The following is a 25,298-nucleotide window of genomic DNA, read 5'->3' on the forward strand; positions in this document are numbered from 1 at the left end:
CTGCTCTAATCTTTCCATCTTTTTTCTCAGAACCCTTACATTCACCTACCCTTGAATTAGGCAAAACTACTGTTTCTGCTAGCCCACCACACTTTCCAGGGACTACCAGTTACCTGTCAGGTATCCCATTGCTTGTCTTCGGGTATTGTGTGGTTGGTGGTTTGTTCTCACCAGCTTGTATTTTATAGTTTATGGGATAATGTGTCACTTAACTTCACTCCAAATGGTGTCTATGGGTTTTTGGTTTCACTGTCTAGTTACTATCTGTTTTTGTGTTTCATGGTTGTTCTGGTTTGCTAATGCTGCATTAAGCAAAATACCAGAAATGGATTGGCTTTTATAAAGGGGGTTTATTTGGTTACACAGTTACAGTCTTAAGGCCACAAAGTGTCCAAGGTAAGGCATTAAGAATGGGGTACCTTCACTGGAGAATGGCCAGTGGCATCTGGAAAACCTGTTAGGTGGGAAGGCACGTGGCTGGTGCCCACTCCAGAGTTCTGGTTTCAAAATGGCTTTCTCCCAGGACATTCCTCTCTAGACTGCAGCTTCTCAGGGCAAACTCTGGGCTATTACCTCCAAAGCATCAGCAGAACTCTGCTTTCAACGGCCATCTTCAAAATGTCTCTGTAAGTTGCAGCTCCTCTCAGCTCCTGTTTGTTCTTCAAAGTGTCCCTCTTGGCTGTAGCAAGCTCACTCCTTCTGTCTGAGCTTATATAGTGCTCTAGTAAGCTAATCAAGGCCCACGCTGAATGGGTAGGGCCACACCTTCATGGAAATTATCTAATCAGAGTTATCACCCACAGTTGGGTGGGTTATATCTCCATGGAAACACTCAAAGAATTACAATCTAATCAACACTAATATATCTGCCCACCCAAGATTGCATCAAAGATAATGGCATTTGGAGGGATATAATTCATCCAAACCAGCACAGTGGTATTCAGAAAGTAAAAAACTCTGCCATGACTGCAAAATCTTTTCCAGGTTTCCATATTCTTTTAAACTTTCCTGTTGGGTTCATGCAAGGGCCAGATGAGTAGTTGAGAATGATTGTAGATGATGGCTAACTTGATTGGGTGAGGAAGCAAATCCTAGCTGTGTTTCTGGATATGGCATCTTTGCTGTAGCAAATCAACAAACAGCCTCTGGCTCCTTGCATGCAATGACTGACCTAGCACATTCTTTCCCCTCTCCATTCCTATCAGAACAGATAATCAGCAGCAGTGTTATCTTTATTGTCTTGTCTCAGGGCCATGTCAAATCTCCTGCTCTCTGACCTAGTATGCCTGGAGGAACTTGTTTATCTTGCTATCCTCCAAACACCATGCTGGCCCATGACATTGTTGACAGTTTTCTAATCGGATCTGGAAGCAGGAAGTCACAAGCACTTTTGATGCCTTAGTAAGACATGTGTGTGCATGCTGAAGGGTGGGAGATAAACACCTCAAAAAAGCTTGCTATGTAAATGAGATTACTCCGGGTGTAGTGGTTTGAGGCATGTCGCGAGACCCACATTTTAGTGGACACAAGTTTCTGTATCTTGCACTGTTCATCACAAAGGATGTATGCAGTTGGTGGCCTCTTTGGATTCTGGAGCATCATTAATGACATTTGGGTGTGCTGTTCTGATTCATTCATTGGGTAGCACATATTGTTGTCAAATTTTGAGTGGATTCAGTATACAAAAAGACTTGACAGCAGGTCCTGACCTTGTTTCAATCTGCCCTGCCATATCTGTGGCAGACAGAGATGCTGTAGGAACCTCTGGCAAGCTCCAACAGGAGAATCACAGCACAAATTGATAGGGTATACAATCTAGTTCATTCCTCTTTTGTGTACAACTGTCCTCTGTTCAAAAACATCACCCGACTTTCTGCTGGGCTCTGGCAGAGACTGCCTTGACAGAGACTATGGGATACCAAGAGATTATGCAATCTGGACTTCTTATCTTAAATTGAGTCTTAACTGTTTGATTAATATCAGTCAATATTATTGTCTGATAATTATATCAGCCCTACAGAGCAGCATGCTATTGTAGAATGGAAATGGTATCTATGAGGCCAGGCCTGGACATATGCAGGAGGCACAAGTATTTCTGTTATCTATTGCTGTGTAACAAATGACTCCAAATGTTAGTGGTTTAAAACAGCAATGATTTGTTATCTCTAATGATTCTGCAGGTCAGGAATTCAAGCAGAACTTGTCTGGGCTGTTCTTCTGCTCCATGTTGTGTCTGCTGAGTACACTCACTTGGGTATATTCACTATAAACTTGGTAACTGGATGGTCTGAGAGGGTTTCACACATGCATGGCTACTTGGGGCTCCTCCACAAAGCAACTCTGGCCACATGGCTAGTTTAGATTTCTTCACAGCATAGTGGTCTCTCAGGGTAGCTAGACTTCTTACTTAGTGTCTGGATTCCAAAAGGGAAAAAGGGGAACTTCCATTTCTCTTAAGGGGTGAGCCCAGAAATGTCACAGTGTCACTTCTGCAACATTTTACTGGTCAGAGCAAATTGAAAGGCCAACTCAGATTCCTAGAGGAAGGAAATCAATTCCACTTCTTGATGGGTGTATTAGTCAGGGTTCTCTAGGGAAACAGAACCAACAGGAGATATCTGTAAATGGTGTGAGAGTTTATAAAGGTGTCTCATGCAACTGTGGGGTTGCATGAATCCAAATTCTGTAGGGCAGGCTGTGAGCTGGGAACCCAATGAAGGTCTTCGATGAATTCCTCAGAAGAAGGTGGCTGCCGAAGCAGCAATGAAATTTCTCTCTTTTGTGTGTTGAAGCTGTCACCTCTCCTTAAAAGCCTTCCATCAACAAGTTCACAGAAATGTTGCTATATTAGGTTACTTTCTTGGGGTAGAGTAGGAACATGTTGGAAGTAAAGTAGTTATCTTAGGTTAGTTGTCTTTTTCCTACTCCCTTGTTATGGTCTCTTTGAAATGTTCTTTTATTGTATGTTTTAAAAAAAATTTTTTTTTAAATTTTTTTAGTTTTCATACAGTTGATTTAGAAAAAAAAAAGTTTAAAAAAAACAAGGAAAAAAATATGCAGAGCCCCCTTGAGGAGCTGGTGGAGAATGCAGGGGTATTGGGCTGCCCCACCTCGATGGTTGCTAATGTGCTCACAGACATAGGGGACTGGTGGTTTGATGGGCTGAGCCCTCTACCACAGGACTTGCCCTTGGGAAGACTGTTGCTGTAAAGGAGAGGCTAGGCCTCCCTATAATTGTGCCTAAGAGCCTCCTCCCGAATGCCTCTTTGTTGCTCAGATGTGGCCCTCTCTCTTTAGCTAAGCCAACTTGAAAGGTGAAATCACTGCCCTCCCCTCTACGTGGGATCAGACACCCAGGGGAGTGAATCTCCCTGGCAACGTGGAATATGACTCCCGGGGAGGAATGTAGACCCGGCATAGTGGGATGGAGAACATCTTCTTGACCAAAAGGGGGATGTGAAAGGAAATGAAATAAGCTTCAGTGGCAGAGAGATTCCAAAAGGAGCCGAGAGGTCACTCTGGTGGGCACTTTTATGCACAATATAGACAACCCTTTTTAGGTTCTAATGAATTGGGGTAGCTGGTGGTGGATACCTGAAACTATCAAACTACAACCCAGAACCCATGAATCTTGAAGACAATTGTATAAAAATGTGGCTTATGGGGGGGACAGTGGGATTGGGGGGGCCATGGGGATCACACTTCCCTTTGTCTGGTTTGTGGATGGATGAGTGGAAAGGTGGGGGAAGGAAACAAACAAACAAACAGACAGACAAGGGCGCCCAGTGTTCTTTTTTACTTTAGTTGCTCTTTTTCACTTTAATTATTATTCTGGTTATTTTTGTGTGTGTGGTAATGAGGGTGTCGGGAATTGATTTTGGTGATGAATGTACAACTATGTAATGGTACTGTGAACAATCGAATGTACGATTTGTTTTGCATGATTGTGTGGTATGTGAATATATCTCAATAAAATGAATATTAAAAAAAAAAAGCCTTCCATTGATTAGATTAAACGTCTCCCCTTGGCCAACTGCATATGTAATTAGCCACAGAATCAATCAACGCACTGATGATTTAAGTCCTCGAAATGTCCTTACAGCAACAGATAGGCCAGACAGTTGGGTGCCACCACCTGGCCAAGTTGACACATGAACCTAACCATCACAATGAGAGAAGGAGCAAATAATTTGTGGCCACTGCAACAAGTAAATTACATAAATGCGTGGCTCAAATTCTCACCCATTTATGGGTTGGCTTTTACAATTGGGATTTATTAGCTTACAAATTTAGTTCTAAGGCCATGAAAATGTCCAACTCAAGGCATCAACAAGATGATACTGGATTCTGAGACAGGTTGCTGGCATCTGGGACACTCTGTCACATGGGAAGGCACATGGCCGGTGTCTGCTGATCCTTTTCTTTCTGGTTTCATTACTTTCAGTTTCTGGCTTTGGTGGCTTCTTCCCTCAGCTTCTCTGGGGATTTTTCCATTAGCTTCTCTTAATTTCATCTCTCAGTTTCTTTGGGGCTTCACTGAGCATTCTGGACATTTTTTCTGAATTTCAACTCTTATCCTCTCATAAAGGACTCCAGTAAAAGAATTAAGTCTCACCTTGAATGGGGTGGGTCACAGCTCATTGAAATAACCTAATAAAAATGTCTCACCTACAATAGGTCTGCACCCACAGGAATGGACCAAAGGAACATGGCCTTCTCTGGGGTACATAATAGTTTCAAACCACAACAGCTTTCTGTTCTATTACAGTGATCTATATATCTGTTCTTATGCTAGTACCACATTTCTTGACTACTATAATTTGTACTAAGTTTTGAAATTGGGAAGCGTGAGTCTTGCAACTTCATTCTTCTTTTTTAAAAAATTATTTGGCTATTCCATGTCCTTTGAATTTCCATATGAATTTTAGGATCAGCATGTCCATTTCTGCAAAAAAAAAAAAATCAGCTGGGATTTTAATAAAGATTACATTGAAACTGTAGATTAATTTGGGGAGTATTGCCATCTTAAGAACATAAGTCTTCTGATCCATGAGAATGGGATGTCTTTCCACTTATGCAGATTTTCTTTAATTACTTTCAACAACATTTTATAGTTTTTGGTATGCAAGTGTTACGCTTAAAAAATTATTCCTAGGTATTTTATTTTATATGCTGCTAATATAAATGGGAAGTTTTTCTTAATTTAATTTTCAGATTTTCTTTGCTAGTACACAGAAACACAACCTATTTTTTTACATTGATCTTATAATCTGCCACAGTGATGAACTTGCTTATTAGTTCATATAATTTTTGTGGATTCTTAAGATTTTTATATACAACATCTTTATCTGCAAATAGAGTTAGTTTTGCTGCTTCCTTTTCAACTTATTTGCCTTTCATTTCTTGTTATTCTTCCCTCCCTCCCTCCCTTATGAAATTTTCTCCCTCCCTCCTTCCCCCCTCCTTCACTCCTTCCTTCCTTCCCCTAATTGCCCTGGCTAGTACTTCCAGTACAGTGATGAATAGAAGAGGTGAGAGAGGACATCCTTGTCTTGCTTCTGATCTTAGGTGGGAAAGCATTCAGTATTTCCCCATTTAAATCTACTTTCATAGATACCCTTTATCAGGTTGAGTGTTTTTATCATGAAAGGATGTTAGATTTTTCTGCATCCACTGAGATGATCCTTACTTCTAACGATAAGTATATTATCTTAGTTGATTTTAGGATGTTAAACCAATCTTCCACCCCTGGGACAAATCCGCTTGCTTAGGGTACATGATCCTTTTTATATATTAGTGTATTCAGTTTGCTTGCTTTTGTTGAGGTCTTTTATATCTGTATTCATAAGGGATATTGGTTGGTAGTTTTCTTTTTTTGCATGATAGCTGTCTGGTTTTGGTGTCAGGTTAGTATTGGCCCTCTTGGAATAAGTTAGAAAGTGTTCCTTCTATTTTTTGGAAGATTTTGCATAGGGTTGGTATTAATTCCTCTTTTAGAGTTTGGTAGAATTCACCAGTGAAGTTACACGGCCCACAGCTTTTCTTTGTGTGTTACACATCTATTTAGCTTGCCTATTGCTTCTTGAGTCATTTTTGGTAGTGTTTCTTTCTAAGAATTTGTCCATTTAATCTAGGTTATCAAATTTGTTGGCATACAGTTGTTCATAACGTTCCTCTATTCTACTTTTTCTTTCTGTAATGTGTTTTATATGCCCATTCTTTTGGTCCTCATTTTAACAATTTGGATCTTTTCTGTAAAATCATTTTTAATGTATGATTTTTAACATTTTACATTAGTGATAGTGGATATCAGTCTTTTTTTTCCATTTCTCTTCTCTTTCAGTATTTCACCTATCCTTAGTTATAATGAGATACACATAAATTCAATTTGCTTTTCTGAAGTAAATAATAAAAGGTAGGTACATTGTTTTCTGTGTCAGAACCTCCTTCCAAATGTTCATTGTCATTCTGATTTTAAGACCCAGAATTTCCTGCATCTTCTTCTCATGAATAACTTTGTCATAATGAATTTTCACAAAGCCCCTCTAAACCTCAGCCTACCTATCTCTCTTTTAAAAATTGAGATACAATTCATGTACCATAAAATTCACCTTTGAAAAGTGTGAAATTCAATGTTTTTAGTATATTCACAAGCTTGTGCAACCATCACCATCAGAACATTTTCATCACTCCCAAAAGAAACCCCAAACCCATTATCAGTCTTTCTCCATTTCCTCCTCCACCAAGCCCCTGACAGCAACTAGTCTACTTTCTGTCTCTATGGATTTGCCTTTTCTGAACATTTCATATAAATGGAATTATGCAGTATGTTACCTTTTCTTTCTGGCATCTTTCACTTAGCATAATGTTCTAAAAATTCATCCATGTTGTAGCATAAAACAGTACTTCATTCCTTTTTATAGGTGAATAATATTCCATTGCATAGACCTAGCAAAGTTATCAGTAGATGAACATTTGATTTGTTTCCATCTTTTGGCTGTTAGGAGTAATGCTGCCATGGACAATTAGTGAGCAGGTTTTTGCATGGACATATGTTTTCAGTTCCCTTGGGTATATACCTAGGAGTGGAAGAGCAGCCAAACTGTTTTCCACTGGGCTGCCTCATTTTACATTCCCACCAGCACTGTATGAGGGCTCCAGTTTTTTCATATCCTCTTCAACATTTGTTATTTTCTGTCCTTCAAAAAAAAAAATTACAGACATTCTTGTGTGCATGAAGTGGTACCTCACTGTTGTTTTGATTTGCTTTTCTCTAATGACTAGTGATGTTGAACATCTTTTCATGTGCTATTGGCCATTTATATATCTTCCTTGGAGAAATATCTATTCAGATCTTTTGCTTATTTAAAAATTGGGTTATTTGGCTTTTTTATTGTTGAATTCTACAATCATATTTAAAGATTTTAATGCACTTCTAATGATGACAGAATAAGAACACAGAAAAAGCAGTAAGGGCATAGAAGATATGAACAATGCAACTAAAACCTACAGATCTTGAGCTAGTTGAATAGATAGAATGGTGTATGCTGAAGTGTTTCTTAAAGGGCCAGATAGTACATATTAAGGCTTTAGAAACCACAAATGGTTTCTGTCACATATTCTCCACAATCAGTATGAGAATCTAGCAAGAAAGCCAACTTGGTAGGTGAAATCACTGCCCTCCCCCCATGTGGGATCTGATACCCAGGGGCGTAAATCTCCCTGGCAGCATGGAATATGACTCCTGGGGAGGAATCTAGACCTGGCATCTTGGGATGGAGAACATCTTCTTGACCAAAAGGGGGATGTGAAAGGAAATGAAATAAGCTTCAGTGGCAGAGAGATTCCAAAAGGAGCCACAAGTTCACTCTGGTGGACACTCTTACACACAATATAGACAACCCTTTTTAGGTTCTAATGGATTGGAATAGCTAGTAGTAAATACCTGAAACTGTCAGACTACAACCCAGAACCCTTGAGGTTTGAAGACGTTTGTATAACAATGTAGCTTGTGAGGGGTGACAATGTGATTGGGAAAGCCATATGGACCACACTCCCCTTTGTCCAGTGTATGGATGGATGAGTAGAAAAATGGGGGCAAAACAAAGAAAGGCAGCCAGTGTTCCTTTTTACTTTAATTGTTCTTTTTCACTTTTTTATTCTTATTATTTTTGTGTGTGTGGTAATGAAAATGTTCAAAAATTAATTTTGGTGATGAACACACAACTATATAGTAGTTCTGTGAACAACTGAATGTACGCTTTGTATGACTGCATAGTATGTGAATATATCTCAATAAAATTGAAGTAAAAAAAGAGAATCTAGCAAGTTTTAATTCTGTATTTCCTTGTCTCCCTTATGCATTCTTGTTGTCCTATATTTTTCACTTCTTCATATATTTTCAATTCCATAACACATTATTATGGTTTTAAGTAGTCTATATATATTTATATTTGCCCTTTCCAGTACTGTTCTATTCCTTAATTTCTGTGTCTCTTCTTTGGTCCTTCTCCTTCTGCTTGAAGAACAGGCTTTAATATCCACTTTAGTACAAGCATATTGACATGAAAACTGTTGGCTTTTGTTTTTTTAGAAAATGTCTCTATAATATGCATTCATTTTTGAAGATTTTTGTAGGATAGCTTCTAGGTTGACTATTACTTTCTTTCAGCACTTTAAAGATGACATTCCATTGTCTTTTGCCTTCCATTGTTTCTTTCAAAAAGATAGTCTTCTGTCTTATTACTGTTCCTTTATAAGTACTATGCCTTTTCTATCTGATAGCTTTTAAAATTTTCTCTTTATCTTTAATATTCAGCAGTTTTACTATGCTGTGCCTAGTTCTGGTTCTTTATACTTACCTTGTTTGGAGTTCACTGAGCTATGGTGTTATGTCTTTCATCAGCTGTGGAAAACTATTGACCTGTATTTCTTCATATAATGTGCTCTCTGATTTGGTATTTGATTTTTAAGTCTTATTTTTAACTCTAGAGGGTGCTTTACCCTTGTTCAATGGATCTCAAGCATTAAGGAGCAGAAAATGGAAATATTTTTAGATTAAAGGGTGTCTTCTTCTTTTTCCTTTAAGTTGCAAATAATAGTGAGCTGCCTGATTTTTCTCTCAGTAATTATGTCATGCTCTACTGGTTACCACTCTTTCTCTCTGTCTCTCTTTTTAATACGCAAACTGGTTAGGCTTGTTAGATACACATGATGATTTTCTAAAGGTTTAAAAACTAAGATTCCTTTTATTCTAATTTCAAACAACTTGGACTTTAGGTATGAAGACAAAAAGAGGCAAGAATGATCTTTCTTCCTATTGAAATCTTATTTTAAATAGTTTTCTCCCCTCAAATATAAAGGAAATGATTATCTATAATGGTAGCAGATGTGATAAGGGTCACATTTCCTCCCACGATGTTTCCTTTCTTTAAATTGCTTTGCTGCCTATATTGGCTCTCAGGCTTCTTTGTGGATGTCTCTGCCTTGCTTACCCCTTACAGATCAATAAACCTGGAGATTCTCTCCTGGATTCTTTCATCTCTCCATTTTCATTTTCATAGGTAATTCCATTTACTCTCAGGGCTTTAACATCCATATATATGCCAATGGCTTCTCAATTTTACCTTTAATTTATATTTATCTTCCAAATTTTAGACACAACTGAATGCTCTGTATCTTCATTCATATGCCCAATGGACGTCTCAAACTCAACACGTCCAAAATTGAACTTACCATTTCCCCCTCAGACTGCTTCTTTTCCCCTCCTATCTTGCTGAATAGCAACTCCATCCACTTACCTGCCCAAGTCAGGAATCTAGGTGTCATTTTGATTTTGACTCCTTCAGTTCCCCACATCAAAGCAATCCTTGAATCTTGTAGATTCTATTTATTTGAAATCACTTTAATCGCTCCTGTTTTCTTCTTCCCCATTACTTTGGACCATCACAGTCTCTCATGTGGATCAATGTAGGAACTTCTCAACTGGTTTCCCTGTCTCCATTCCTGCCATCGTTTAATCCATACCCTACAAACAATGTTGCCAGGACTTTTGAAAGCACAAATCTTATTACCACTCCCTGCTATAAGCCCTTCAATGCTTCCCATTGTTTTCAGAATAAAATGTAAATCAAAAACATGGCTTATGAGATGCTTTATGATTTGGTTCCTGCTTTCCTTACTCATCCTGTCTTGACACTGTCCTCTCCAAATCTGTGCTTCAGCTACACTCAACTACTGCAGGTTCAAGGACACAAGTTCCTTTCGCTTGCTTCTTGGGCCTTGGGTTTTTTCCCTGACTGCCTCGAATGCTCTTCCCATCCCTCTTCTGTTTACTAACTCTCGCTCATTCTTCAGGTCTTATCTTATATGGCAGTTCTTTTTGAAGTCTTTTCCTCATCTCTCTTAAGATGCCCCCGCTTTGTGCTTCTAGAGCTCACAGTATATGCAGTATAGCTGCCTGTTGACTCATTTGTCTCCATCACTGGTCTGTTAGCTCTGGGGAAAGAAAGTGTGCACTGCTCACTATTATAGTTCCTTGGACAAGCACAGTGCCTGGGACAAAGTAGATGTTCAATAAATACTAGTTGAATAAATGATTTCTGTATTCAATTAGGGTTTGTAAACATTTATCTCCACCACACAGTTGCAATGTCCTGTTACAATTAAGGCAAAGCACTGCCATGAAAAAAAAATGCTGCTGTTCAAGAATGTGGCATTAAATATCCTGAAATATAACAATACCCTTTCACCAAACTCAGTTATCTGATTGCTAAAAAGTCAGTCAGCTTCTTAATTGCTGTCTATAGCTTTACGGTAGTTTCAGCAAGTCACACGATTGGAGTTTTATTTTGAAATTTTGTGTGTCTTTGGCAGTGGTGAAGGGGGCATGTTTTGTAGTTATGTACAACCTTGATTCTCATATCTGGTAAGACTGATTGGCTCTGGATGTTCCACAGCAGGAAAGAAGATAAGGAAATAGGCTTTTAATTGGAAAGTGGCAAAGGCATTTGCAGTTTTGAATTTGCAATTTATAGGAACAGGGTTTCCTGTCATGGTAGGAAAAATTGAATTCTTTCTGTTTCTCCTCTTTTGTGTTCATTTCTTTACTAACATTTTACCTCTGTCATTTTCCTTTTCCAGACAGACTCTGAACACCCTTTTGCCAAGGAGTTTTACTAAATTAAAGATCAGGTGTCATTCATAAATTCTGGGTACTCCATAACCACTAGATGTATCAAAATATGGTATAAAGTAGACCAACACATGCTGAAATTAGAAATGTCAATGTGTGTACATATTGATGAACATATTAGAGATCTACCTCTGTAAATGAATTAGATCTCTGAAACCAGCTAACTTAGGAAAGTGGGCTCTTCCCTTATCTTTGAGGTCCACAAACCCCGGTTGGACTCGGACTGGATTCTCTCTTAAACTGAGGTACCAGGGCATGAGGATGCTTCAGACTTTCTACTGTGTTATGTGCTGCTTTCAAATTCTCCCTTGTTAAATGCCTGTTAGAAGTAGAGTTTAATTATGAAAAAATCATTTGAGATAGAGAATTTAAATACTTGATGGTGAGAATAGAAGGACTGAAACTAGTGTTTAGCGTCAGCAAAAGCCTTCCCTGTCAAACCTGAGAGTGCCCCTTGAGCTGCACGATTGTTTTAGAAAAAAAGAATAGCAACTAGCACCCAAGGAGACCCCAGGGTGGAGAAGAGCAGACCTCGTAAGCAGCTGGCAGAGGTACTTAAATGTCTGAGTTGAAGATTCATCGAACAATATTCACTGAAGACCAACTGAGCACATCTCTGGGGAGACCAACACCCATCAGCGCTCACAGAAGCTGGTCTAGGACCACGTAATCTTTTCTGCCAATAGAGGGAGACACGATCCCACAGCATAGAAGCCGGACTTTTTTTCATCCGCTAGAGGGCAGTAATGGCCACACTGTGAGCAACGACTGCCGCCTTAAACTCCTTTCCCAATTCCAGGCACCGTCAAAGCTAAATCTGCCTGTCTGTAAAGTCCAATCAGACGCCTGGGCTTGGTTGCCAAAACTTGTGAGAACTCAGAGCAGACCAGTTGACAGTCCACATTCTATATAATTATCGACTCGATTTCCTTGCTCGTAAAACTTACAGACTTTCAACAGGTGATTGGGACTGTTTTAGAGGATGAACTAACAACCCAAGCTCCGTGAAAGTTTCCATCAGAGAACTAACTTTGGTATTTCCTTAGTTTAATGTATTTTCATATCAGCTTCCTCAATGTTTAACTTCAATTTTATTGACTTTTAAATATATGTAGAAAATGGGAGGGTGAGTGAAGAATAGAAATTCATGAAACTGCAATCCCATTTCTTCTGAAATACATTGTTGGGATCAGGGAAGAAATATTGTCCATTAGAAGATGTGTTGAATTTGGACTCCAAAATCCTGGATTTGAGATGGGGATCTCCAGCTTTCAGCTGTGTGTGAGAGAGGCCTCAACTAAACCTCTTAGGCTGTCTCCTCATCTGTATACTAGGAATACTAAGACATGTACTTGCTCCTTCATAGAACTGTACGAAGCTCCTACAAAACAACGTAGGTGAAAATTTTCTGTAAATGGAAGAGTAAGGAAAATGTGAGAAATTATTGAAGTACATCTATATTTTTGAATTTAAATATAACTATTTTTTTAAAAAACAAAAATATTAATTTTAAAAAATCAAACAATATTTAACCTATCAACAGGTAAGTCCTGTTTTCAAAAGTAAGTCCTTCAAAATTCCACTATCAAGAACTAATCGCTGTTAATATTTGAACATGTTTTGGGACGTCTCTGTATGCACACATTTACATATGTATATACCTAATGTTTTAAAGTTGAATTTGATTGTACATTCTATTCTTTATCTTGCTTTCTTTTCACTCAACATTGCAGACGTAATAGCTAACTTTGACTGATCTCCAGGCACTATTGGCGTTTTTATGAGTTATATCCTTTAATTGTGGATCTGTGGAAACTGAGGTTCAGAGAGGCTGCATAACAGAATTTTCAATTTTAAAGACTCTTAACAGTTAACATTTCTTTCTGCTTAGATTGTTTTTTACTTTTATGATTATCTCTCTAGCACCCTGTTTGTTAAACAGCAGTAAAATCAAGTAGGGGGTGGGGTGCTTGTTTAAAAACACAAATTCTCACATCTACAAATCTCTGGGGAAGAGGCCCAAGAATTGGCAATTTTTACACAAGCTCAACTGGGGGATTTTTATATATACAATCATGATTGAGAACCACAGCCTCGGTGTAAATTCCTAGACTGGGGTTGCTGGATCGATTTTGAATTTGAGACACAATGCCAAACTGCCCTCAGAAATATCGTACGAGTTTATATTCCCACAAACAGTGCATGACTAATTTAGGTTCTTTCATGTGGGACTCTCTGTGCTCTAAAATATTACTCTGTAAATTACTTCTTAGTGTGTCCAGGACAGTAACCAACTTGTAGGCTATTTAGCCTGAGTGTATGCATATGAAGGTGTGTGTATTCTAAAGTGTTAATTTGAGGTTGAGCACTTTTCTTTGTGCATGTCAATCATTTTGAGGTTTTCAGGAACCTATATGCATATTCTGTGGAATGATGTCCTTTCTCACTCTCTCTCTGTCTCCCTCTGTCTCCCTCTCATTCTCTTTGTCTCTCTCTCTGTCTCCCTTTGCCTTTCTTTCTCTCTGTCTTCCTCTGCCTCTCTCTCTGACTGTCTTGCTCTCTTTCTGATCTCTAACACAAACACACACCCACACACCCCCTTTATGCCTTTCTCTTTTCTCCAAGTCATTTTCTTCTGGGCTGTAAAACCTACTTTCCTAAACTTATACTGGATAAATGAATGCATAAACTCTGCATAACTAGTCCTTATAGAGTGAAAACAAATTCTAGATCTGTCCACAAGGAGTCAACTTTGATCTCTCCTCCACCCTACAACCCCATACTCCCTGTTTGATCTCCCCCTTTGTCTTATTCCCAGTCCAGGACCTTCTGCCTAAATCCCCAAGAAGGCTTGATTCTAATAACTTCCAATCTGCCCATGTTAAAACTAAAACCCTCTTGGCTGCATGAACACCATTCCTTTACTGGATTGCAGATTTTATCCATTCCAGTTGAGCTCTTAGGTATAATTTCTGGCTTTTCATAAAGAAGAGTCTCCTGCTACTCAGGTTCTAAATAAAATTCCTTTTCCTTTTCTTAAAACATTGTCGTCCTCTTGCCTAGAACTCTGGATTTCTTTTAATTTCTTCTTCCTTGAAACAAAGAGCTATTTTTCTCCTATAGGAGACACAAAAGCCTTCTCTTGTTAATTCATTAACAATTACCTCTTAACAATTAAGCTGTAGACATTTAACAAGCTATCCACAGACATCACTTTGAGAGATCCTATGTTCTGGAACATTCAGTAGGAGGGTGAGTCACCTGAGACCTTAATATGAAGTTTACATTATTCATTTATGGCAATAATTGTTTCTAATTGTCTGTGGCTTTTTTTTTTTCCTTGAACTTCAAATCTGTGCACAGACGAGAAAACCTTGCAAAATTAGACATGGATAGGTTATCTGTTTTTAATAATATTCCTCCAAGTTAATATGAAAATATTTTCTTCTTCCAGTACTTTTATTCAAGTGAGAGCCTGTATTCGAACACAGATTTCTGAATCAAATTATTTTATAGAATGTTTTAGATGAGCAGATTTTTTAGTCTACCAGCGAGTGTATTAGTGAGAGAGGAAAAATGGGGTAATAGGAGTGGAATGTCAGGCTGGGATTCTGACCCGTTCCTTCCCTTCTCTGAGCAGTTGTCTCTCCTTGGGGCTGCCTCTCTGCGGACCATAAAAGTAATGGTTTGAAATTCCCAATAGCCACTGAAGAAACCATATGAGCGACTGAAAAATAAAATAACTGTGTTCTTTGGGTTTTGTGGGGCAGCATTTTGTGCAACAGAGGCTCTGGTGAAAAGGTGTGACTTCATTTATACTTGGTAGTTCAAATAACGAGTCGGATTTCTTTAAAGTGAGGGCACGCCTACATAGCATGCTAGCGGGTTCCAGCGGAAGGAGCCTTAGTCTGTGATTTCTGATACTGCTACTTTTACTTTTCAGCATTTACTGAGCACCAATCCGGCTCGATCCTGGCGTGTTCCCGAGCGTGAGAACTTGCAATTCAAATGGAGATGTGGAGACGTCATCTTCAAACCCATTACATTTGCAGCCCCACTTTTTTTTACCCCTGACTTGGTAAAATCTTCTATTGAACTGATTGAAATGACCAGATGTTTTGGCATCTCATGTGGACATAATCTAAGAGACTCAATAATTGACTTAAGTACACGTATCAGGATGTGGACTGGCAATGGAATTGGGGATTCTCTGTTCTCTAATGACTTCAAATCCCATTTAAAAGGGCAGGCTTCTGGCATAATTGAAATGCAAAAAGATTGGCACAGTCTCATTCATTTACTTTGGTAATTTATAGACTATTTAGATCTGAAAGTAATTTATGAAAGTAAGGAAGGGAAAGCTGCCACATTAGAGAGCTATGAAAATTGTTTGTGAAGTATTTCTCTGCATAAAATTCCCCACATTAAAACATTTAAGCAAAATTCCATTTGACTAAAATTATCTAGAAAATGATGCTTTCATGTTTTTCTTAAAAATTTTGGTGGTTTAGATGAGAATGTTTGATACAAGAATTATCCATATTATTTTTGTTCTCTGGTTTGCTTTGAGCATATTTGCTATGTTATAATCTCTATTGATGATAAAAATATTCAGAACAAATAGCTCAGAGATCAACTTTCTCTTAAAAGCTCATCATTGTAAGAAGGAGTTCAAATTGTGCTATATTTCTTTAAAAAGGGAACAGTCTGCATTTCTTTTCATGTGTGAAAGCCTACTATCCCGAGCATAGGAGAGAAAGATACTATAAATGTGAAACTTTGGACTGGCTCACTCACTCGGCTCCATTTTCTCTTCTCCCCTCTAAGATTCAGGACTCATCTTGAATTTGTTTGATAAACAAGGCTTTCAGATGTCTCTTTTCTCCCCACCTCCCACCCTAGTCCTTCTCCTACTCCTTTCTTCATCCCTCCAGAAAAAAAAAATAGTTTACATTTTGGGCACAGGCACACACACACACACACACACACACACACACACACAGGCACATACATAGATTCACATGCAAATACACATGCATGCACACACATACACATACACACATGCTCATGTATACACACATGCACACACATGCATGAACCCTCTACACAGAACTAAGGAGGTGATTAGCGCCTGTGTTCAGAAGTTTATACAAACTTCCTCTTTCTAAAGGACCTGGAAAGCAAACATCATTAGATTTCTGGATCAGCATACTTGCACCCAGTGTTCTTGGTAAATATTGTTCTGTATTAGCATAAGAACAATCCATGCCAGTGAATTTCTTTAATCATCTAAAGCTCTCTGTGGGTATTGTTTTTCCTTCATGGGCTACCAGGCAGACTGGCTCCACAAGACTTTCTCTTCCTTGGCTGACACTGGAGCCAGCTTGTCGTTGATAACTGGTGATGCTACTGGTTTGCTTTGAAATCCTGCCTCATTGGGTTGCTGGCTTGCTCTCTGCTAGGGAAGACTACACAGAACTCACCCTAGACCTAACAGGCCTGCTGGAGGCAAGGAACAGAATAAAAATGTTTTGTGACATGTTTTGTGACCAGTGGGTGCAGGATAATGACTTTTTTTTTTTTTTTTTCAGATTAAAAAATATAAGAACCAGTCTCTTATGAAGTGCTGGTCAGTGATTGACACCTGCAGATGGGCTGACCATGGCTGTAGGTGCTAGATGTTAAGTAGCACTTAGGAACTCCTGATGTCCAGGGCCAATTCCTTGAGTTAACGATAGTCCCAGGCTCCTACTCGTGCTTCCCCCACTCTTTACGTGTGGGTGGATCTTGGGTTTTGAACATCCAGCAAATACCAGTCCCCAAACACCTACACAACAGCAGAGGCTCTGATGTTTAAAATGCAATTTTCTTTTAGGATGATGTTTGGCAGCAAATTGATTGAATCTAAAAGTAAAGATGAGGGGAGAGGTTGGCATTTCATGACTTAGTGTCTTGCACAGAATCTCCCCTGCAATGTTCTAGCAAACCTCTGAATTTGCTCTCTGTCTACACGTGTTACGGTTGAGAACCGAAGGTCAGGGAAATTACTAAGTGACTGAACTGGGAATGGAACCCAGGTTTGTCTGATTCAAAAGTTCTTTCCACTCAGCCTCGAGAGCAGGGCTCTGCTCCCATCCATACCTAAAAGTGCTGGTTTTCTCTTGTTTCTTTTCTCTTGCAGCTTTCTCATTCATGAAGGGACATTATGTGAAAAAACGAAAGTCAAAATAAGTGTTGCTCCAAATTCCCAGTTGGTATTTTTCACAACATTATGACACAGACAGAAGCTATTAAATTTTATTCTCCTGGCTTTATCAGTTGGGAGAATCGAGGCACACAGACTATTGACAAAAATATGGCTGTTTGATGTCAGAATATCCCATTAAAAAAAGGGAGACAATCAGGAAAACAAATGATTTTAATCTGTGTACCAAGCTTCTAAAAATGTGGAAACGTGGGTGATTTCCTGCATTTTCACTCTTCATGTTCCGTGTTCTGTAGATGCAGCCATTGTCTTACTTTTTCCATTTAAACTTTTCCCCCAGAAAGATGTTTTGAGAAAGGTTAGGTTAGAAGGGGCTATTCGGACCTTTCCAAGCCCATTTTCCAAGTGGATTGCATTTGTGCCCTCTCTTAAGAAGATGTTTTACACTGTATGAGAGCAGACTTTGTTTTAATATCATCATTAAAAACACTCTAGCTTCCTTGTACCTTTCCTTAAATGCCTGAACGCTGTGCTGGAGTCCACGGACAGCAGTTTTGGCCTGGCCCTGGGGCCCAGGGGAATATTAACTTACAAGCCTTTCCCAATTTTGCTTTCAGATGGCCCGAAACTATTTCAAAACTTAGCGACTAAAATAAAGTTTTAAATATCCTTTACCAGAATGTAAGAAGTGCTTTTGTTCCCTCCCTAGCCCCCTAAACCTTTTGAGGAAAGATGGTTTGGGAATGAATTAATGTACTTATAAGACTTATATCCTGGGTGCTTCTGAATACCTACATCAACACATAGTTCAAGATTATAAAAGGATGGTGAAATGGAAAATCAAGCAGAGTCCATCTAGGGTTAGAGCCTGGATCAATTTAACTGTCACCGTAGGATTAAAAAAAAATATCTTGTTTTATTATATTCTGAGAGTCCTGGTAGAGTGGGATACGGAGAGCTAGCTGAAGTGGAAATGGTTTCTAGTTGTCTGAGCTGCCAGCCCTAACTTTGCAAAGGTACCCTTGTCCCTTACTGTTTGGCTAGGCTCTATCCACCAGAAACCAAGTGCCAGATGTTGGGGCTGATCCTCAGAACCCTCTGTCTGTATCCCTTGTCATGTCTAAGTGTGGTTCAGTGCAGGCAGGTCTGGTCCTTTCCATGTGTGCCTCCCGGGGTGTGCAGGGGGCCGACGTTGCCTGGGTACAGTCACAGGAGCCTGGGAAGTATCTGTGGGTCTTTGGCAGCTGGAAAAGATTTGAGTCCCTTTGGCAGATGTTTGCTGTTCCAGCCACTCATCAATGTTGGAAACAAAACCCCTGATTATTCTTGAGGAAAGCCCCGCTTCGTGATTGACAGCTGGGGTGTGCTTCCTACTGCAGAAGCCCATTACAGTCTGAGAGCAGGAGAGAAGGAGGTGAAAAGAGGGAGATGGGGGAAGATGGGAATCAGGCTAGATGGGGAAGGAGAGAGGGAGAGGCTGATTTAAAGACAAACTAATTAAGATAGGCTTCATGATGTACTTGGGTTTTTCAAATGCATTGTGTAATTTGATCACCCCTGCTTTCATGCATTCATTTGTTCACCATGCATTTACTGAGAACCTACTATGTGCTAGGCGGTCTGCTGGTACTGGTGATTAAAAGATGCAAAAATAACATATAGGGCCTTAGCCCACCAGGAGCTCATCATCGTGTGGTGGGAATAAGCATGCAGAAGACAGCAGTACAAAAATACATTGTGGATGCTGTAGATTGCCTTGGGGAGTGGGCAAAGGCTTCACAGAGGAGGCGACATTTGAGACGAGTCTTGAACTTGTTTTTCAGGCAGAGAAACAGGGAAGAGGTGGGGTGGGGAGGGTATTCCAATTAAAGAGAACAGCTTGTGTAAAGGCGGGGTTAGGAAACGCCAAACCTCCTGAAGTATATTATGATTACCATTTTCAAATGAAAAAACCAAGGCACAGCTTCTGTTAAGACGCCTGCCCACATTTATAAGCCACAGAGAGTGCAGACTTCACCCTCCATCCGGAATGTCCCTGTTCACCACACGAGGGAACTTGTGCCCTCAGACCCCTTCTTGCTTCCGGAGTAGAAAATAAAAAAGAAGGAAAAGCCGAAGAGCTGAGTCTGGATGGTTTATTTCTTTAGGGATTTAAAACGCCCCAGATTTCAAATCAGTAAAAGGGCCAGTCTTGGACAGAGTCGGGAAGAATTTTCTGCCTGCTGCGGAGTGGGAGAGGGAGAAGTGAGGGGCCGGGGGTTGAGGGCGAGTCCCTTTCAGGACTCAGTGTTGTCCCTGCTGGTGAGCTGCCTCAGCGGTGCCAGACCCGGGTTCGGGGAGAGGGAAGGAGGAGACAAAGAGGAGAAGGAGCAAGGAAAGGAGAAGGGAAGAAAAAAAAAGGGGGGGAAATAGAATGGAACGTGGAGAGAAGAAGGAAAAAGAGGGTAGAAGAAAGGAAAGAGAAGGGGATAGGCTAGTAGGCCACAGTGCAGGGGACAGAGTAGGAAGCGGGGAGGAAAAGAGGAAAGCAGTTAGGGGTAGTGGAAGGAAAGAGAAAAGCCGAAGAGGGGAAAATGAACCAAGAGGAGGAGAAAAGAGGTTGAGGAAAAGGACGCAGTTTAGAAACCAGGGCTCAGAAAAACAACCCAAAGTGCGCGCTAGACCGCGAGCGCACGGCAGGGCCCCACGGAAAGCCCAAGCGCGGACTGACTCCTCTGGCCATCGCCATTTGGTGGCCTGGGTTATTGCTGGGACTGTCGCTCAGGTGCAGGGTCCGGAGCGCTTGAAGCCCGGCTCGGTCTGCGCTGCCCGTGGGACGCTCTGCAGCCGCGCGCCCAAGGATCCCACCAAACTGCTTCTGAGCTCCTCCGGGCAGCTGCGCGCTTTTAGGGGGCAAATAGAATTCCCCTCACAGGGCTGTTTCCAGGGGCGCAGGGCGCGCCCCCAAAGTCTGAGCGCTCGGCGGTGGCGCTCGGCGGCCCTGGGGCTGGAGCGGGGAGCGCTCCTGGTCTCTGTGCCGGCTACCTAGCGCGGCGACCCCAGGCTCTCCCGCGGGACGCGCGGCGATCTCGGGGCACTCGGCCGCCGTTCCTGCAGCCCTCAAACGGCCTCTTCCAGGAGAAGGAAAATCAACAACAATCCTAAAAAGACGCGTTGTGGGGCAAGTTAATTAATGCTGGATTGTAACTTGTTCTGTTACTGTCCCCTTTTTCTCGAAGGGCCTAATGATCAGTTCTCCAGATGCACTCCTTTCCTGTTAGTTTAACAGGAAACTAGTTAGTTAGGTCCCCCGACGCGCGACCACCAGCTCCTGCCGGGTTCTCCGGCCTTCGAGAGAGGGGCCGCTGCTAACCAGGGAGTTCCGGTCTTAGTCCGCAGAAGAACCTTCCGCGCTCTAGTTGCTCAGCCTTTTCATCAGGGGTCTTTTCCTCCAGGCCCTGCACACACTAATTCGGAGCCAGAAAACGGCTGGGAAAGGGAGCGTACCGGGGTCCCGTCGTCCCCGAGACAGCCAGGCCCGCGACGGGACGGAGGCAGTGGGCGTCATCCCAGGGACCTACCTGGGAGGGCACCACCAGCCCCGAATCGTTCCTATCCCCCTCACCCAAAACTTTCCTGTTAAAAAACAGAACTTCGTGCAGCTATTGATTGGGACAACCTCGGTATAAAAGAGCCCGGGGGAAAGAAGCAAAGTACTCAATAAGCACGTGTCTTTCGGTTCTCGATCTCTGGCGCCGGCGAGAGGGCCCGGGGAATCGAAAGGCTCCCGGCTAGGGGTGCGAGGCACCGGCCGGGCCGCGAACGCTGACTGGCTGCTCCGGGAGTGCGCCTGGTACCTTCCAGCGAGGAGAAAAGTTTTATACATAGAGCTTAAAATAGAAACAAGAATACACGCTTTCAGTAGTTTATTTTGCCTTTTTTTTTTTTTTTTAAGTAACAGTTTATTATTGGGGTAACGGACGGGGAAAAGACTACTTCCAGTTTTGGGGGAGGGTGGGCTCGGAGCGGGGCGGCCCAGTTTGCAGCCTCGGCGCAAACGCCCACTCGCTTGAAGCAGATTTCGGGTGCTGCGGGGTGAGCCGAGGGCGACGCGGGTCCTCTGGCAGCTCACAGCGGGTGCGGGTGCCCAGACCGGAGGGAGAAAGGTGCACGCGGTCCCCTGCAGGCACCGGGTCTGATGTCCGCAGCCTGGGGAGCCCTCGCGAGGCCTCGCCTTCTTTGTAATAAAGCCCGGGACACGACGGGCCAAGGGGACTATGGGCTGCGGCGCGAGCCTGGGGGGAGCAGGAGAGCGCGAAGTAGCGCGCTCCTCCGGGAGCCGCCCGGAGTAGGCGGCGCGCACCCCTCTCCTCGCGCGCACCCCCCACGCGCGCGCACCCCCGAACGCACACCTGGAGCCGGTCCCGGGAGGGGGAGGGGAGGAGTGCCAAGGCGAATGTCTTAAAATAGAGAGGCCAAGACGCGCGGGACTCCGCAAGGCGGAGGGGAGAGCGGCACCGGCAGGGTAGACGCGCGCAGGCTGGCCGTACGGCGGGGCTGGGTAGGGCGCACGCCCCTAGGCCGCTGGCCTTCCCAGCGTTCCACACCCGGTCGCGAGCGGCCGCGCCCGGCCCCGCAGGAAGCGTGCGCTGATTGACAGCTGCGCCGTCCCCAAAAGGCTACGGCGAAGATGTTTCCCTGCGGGTGGGTGTAGACGCGGCGGGCGCGTCCGGCGCACGGCTCTTTCCTCGCGCGTCTCCGGAGCCCGCGCCTCCTCTCGCGCTGCGAGGAGCGGGCTGAACCCCGCGCGGGTGCGCCCGCCTCCGCGACCCCTGGCCGGGCCCTCGCCGCGCGCTCGGCCTCAGGCGCTCGCCGGGTCACCATGCACTGCCACGCCGAGCTGAGGCTGAGCTCGCCCGGCCAGCTCAAAGCAGCCAGGCGGCGCTACAAGACTTTCATGATCGACGAGATCCTCTCCAAGGAGACCTGCGACTACTTCGAGAAACTTTCCCTCTACTCCGTGTGCCCATCTCTGGTCGTGCGACCCAAACCCCTGCATTCCTGCAACGGTAAGCCTCCCTCGTGGAACCATGGAGACACGGTGGTTTGCGTACCTGTGCGTACCCCTGAACGCGGGCCAGAGGAAGCGGCCAGGGGGGTTTCTTGTCCTGCGCCCTTGTAAAGGGACCGGACTCGTCAGCGGTGGGCACTGCAAAATTGCCAGGAACCCGGCCGAGGAGGGCCAGGGAAGCTATCGCACCGGCTGGAAACGGAGTGAGCGCAGCACGCGCGCGGGAGCTGGCCGCTCATGCGAGGCTTGTGTGTCCTGCTTCGAGGGGAACATTCCCTTCCGCCCTGCACCGCCGTGGTTTTTCAGTAAGAAAGTTAAACGCTGGAATTGGTTCAGCGCCGAAATCACTGTTTGAGGAAGTGGTATGGTTGGTTTCGACTTGAGCTTGGTGGCCTTGCTTCTCACCTTGAGTTAACTTGTCCGACTACTTGTCCTCAGGTTACAAGTAACTCAGTAACCTGAGGGTCTCACAAAATTCCGAATTAACCGAACCTGGCTTTAAATGATCGCCCTTTGGGGAAGTAGTTCTGAGGAGTGCGTGGCGTTCGACGCATCCCTATTTGTTTTAAGTGATTAAAAACAACGATAGCGATAGAAAAACTTTCCTCAGATCTGGTTTCCTCTCTCCACAAGAGCTAAGCCCGAAAGGAGAGATGAGAACTTAATAAATATATTGAAAAAGTGTTAGGTTTATGTAGAAAATAAATCCAAAGATATTTTTAAAACGTTTAGTGAATTAAGAGAAGCTCTGGGTTTCCAAGTGCTTTGGCCTTATAACGATTTAGGGTCTAGAAACGTAGGTATAGGGAAAAAATGTTGAAGTTATTTATATCAATAACTTTATTTACTGTGCTTTCAACTAAAGGTAAAAATTGAGTACTTCCAAACCAGAAGAACCCATGTGGTTAGGATCGTGGCATGGGTGGTATGATAGAAATTAATTCAACTATGCTTATATTGAAGAAGTAAAGTGAAGATCCAGCAGTGTACTTGAAAGACACTTTTGGAATATTCAGGCCTAAAGCTGCCAGCATCTTGCTTGGAATCCTCTATTTTTTGTTGGTTTAATTGATGGTCACTATAAGGCAATCAGTAAATATGTAATACATCTATCTATACAGTGAAGTTTTTTTTTTTCAAAAAAAAAGTTGTCCCAACACATATTTGGATATAAAATGAATACTATAATCAGTTACACCTTTTAAAAATAAATTTTGCCTGTAAGGTGGAACTAGGCCTGATATCCTGTGACAAGCCTTGTAATATTAAATTTAAAAATACATGAAACAAGGTAGATATCTTTGGTACTGCTATTTTTACCTTTGTGCATCTGCAGCCTGTTGGTCCTTGGATGAATAGTCTGTATTTATTGTTTGGGGAGGTGTGCCGGATCTTGTTTTAAGTACAAACAAGCATTTGCTACGCTAACTCAAATGCCTTTGAAGGAAAAGAGAGGGTCCTTTTCCATCACAAATCTCAGCACACCCTGCTAAGACCTTGCATACAGCGAGACAAAGCAGAACAACTCGTCCTAAGCATCTTAGATCTAGCCTAGTGCTGGCAAAATTTTCAGTGAATTTGTACCATGCATTGACTGGAAGGCAGCTTTTTCTGGCTTATTGCAGTCACAGAATTGGATCATCGAAGAAAATATGCCAGAAAAATAATAATAAATAGCCCCAGAAAAGAGTGAGCTAGTCATCAGTCGAGGTTGAGTAAACCCAGTGTTTTATTGACCTTGTGTGGGGAATAAATCAGAGGAAAATAAAATGATTCATATGTAGTTTTGTGAGGGCTAAAAATGAATTGCACAGGGATTGTGGGCTAAAGTTTTGCTCAATCTTGTGCTTTCCATAGTTCATTGATGGTTTGTGGGAAGGGGTGGTTGTTGGCAAGGTTGTGTTTTTTTGGCCCTGTCTTTCTAGTGCATTGTTTCTTTAGATTGTTCTTTTGAAAAATGTGTCTTATTTTGCTCTATTTGGGATTTAAAATACAGACTGGGATTTCCCAGTGGAATTAAGTCCATAAAAACTGGCTACAATAGTCCATATTTTCAGATCATAAGCCTTCCATGGGTTTATAGTTGCAGTTAAAACCTTATATGTATTAGATCTTGGAGATCTCATTAGCTTTTCTCAAGAGTTTTACAAATACAATACTTTCAGAGCATTTTTTTTTTAAATTTTAAGTTATGTCTGGAATAAAAAAATCTTCAGTTGGAAGGATTCAATATTTTTTATTAACTAAAAAAGCAACAAGTTGCTGGCATCTGTAATGAAAGTATACACATTTTGCTGGATAGTGATGAATATTTAGTATTTTTGGTGCTATGAATACATAAAAAGTTCAAACCAAGTGAAAGGCATAAATTGGAATTAAAGTCACTGAACTTTCTCACTCTTTGGTTTGCTGACTTAAAGTCTGAATAATGTACTTCTCTTACATTATTTAAGAACTTTGTCAGGTAAAATAAAGAAAACTAAGATACAAATGTTTCCTCAAAATTAAAAATGTCACCACTGTATACAGAAAGTACACACAAGACTGGAGAGAAAGCTATAGCAATAACAACAGAACAACAAAAACAACAACCTCTACATAAGTAAATAGTCCATGTTGTTTAGAGTTAGTAATCTAAATGCCAATTTATGATATTGAATCTCCTCAGGTAGAAGAGTATTTATTTGAATACACTGAGATATGGAAACATTTTTTTCTTTAGGCAGATAATCACCTGGCTGTAATTTATTATCACACACACTAACCTTTAAAAAACTGTTTAACAGGCTCTTGCTTACTAAAAATGTAGTATTTTTAGTCCTAGAAAACTGTCCCTAAGTTTAAGTTTC

The 25,298-nt window shown here is 41.8% G+C and overlaps 1 protein-coding gene across 1 annotated transcript in view; it reads left to right on the plus strand.

Annotated features, from left to right (window-relative positions):
- Nucleotides 1–21,830: 21,830 nt before the first annotated feature.
- Nucleotides 21,831–25,298, plus strand: part of BARX2 (BARX homeobox 2) — an 82,756-nt gene continuing 79,288 nt past the window's right edge. The window contains exon 1 of the mRNA XM_037839679.1: nt 21,831–22,447. Within this exon, the coding sequence (XP_037695607.1) occupies nt 22,261–22,447 (187 nt within the window). The 5' untranslated portion in view covers nt 21,831–22,260. The remainder of the gene's footprint in view (nt 22,448–25,298) is intronic.

The sequence above is a fragment of the Choloepus didactylus genome, chromosome 6, assembly GCF_015220235.1.
Source record: "Choloepus didactylus isolate mChoDid1 chromosome 6, mChoDid1.pri, whole genome shotgun sequence".
NCBI classification, from domain to species: Eukaryota; Metazoa; Chordata; class Mammalia; order Pilosa; family Megalonychidae; genus Choloepus; species Choloepus didactylus.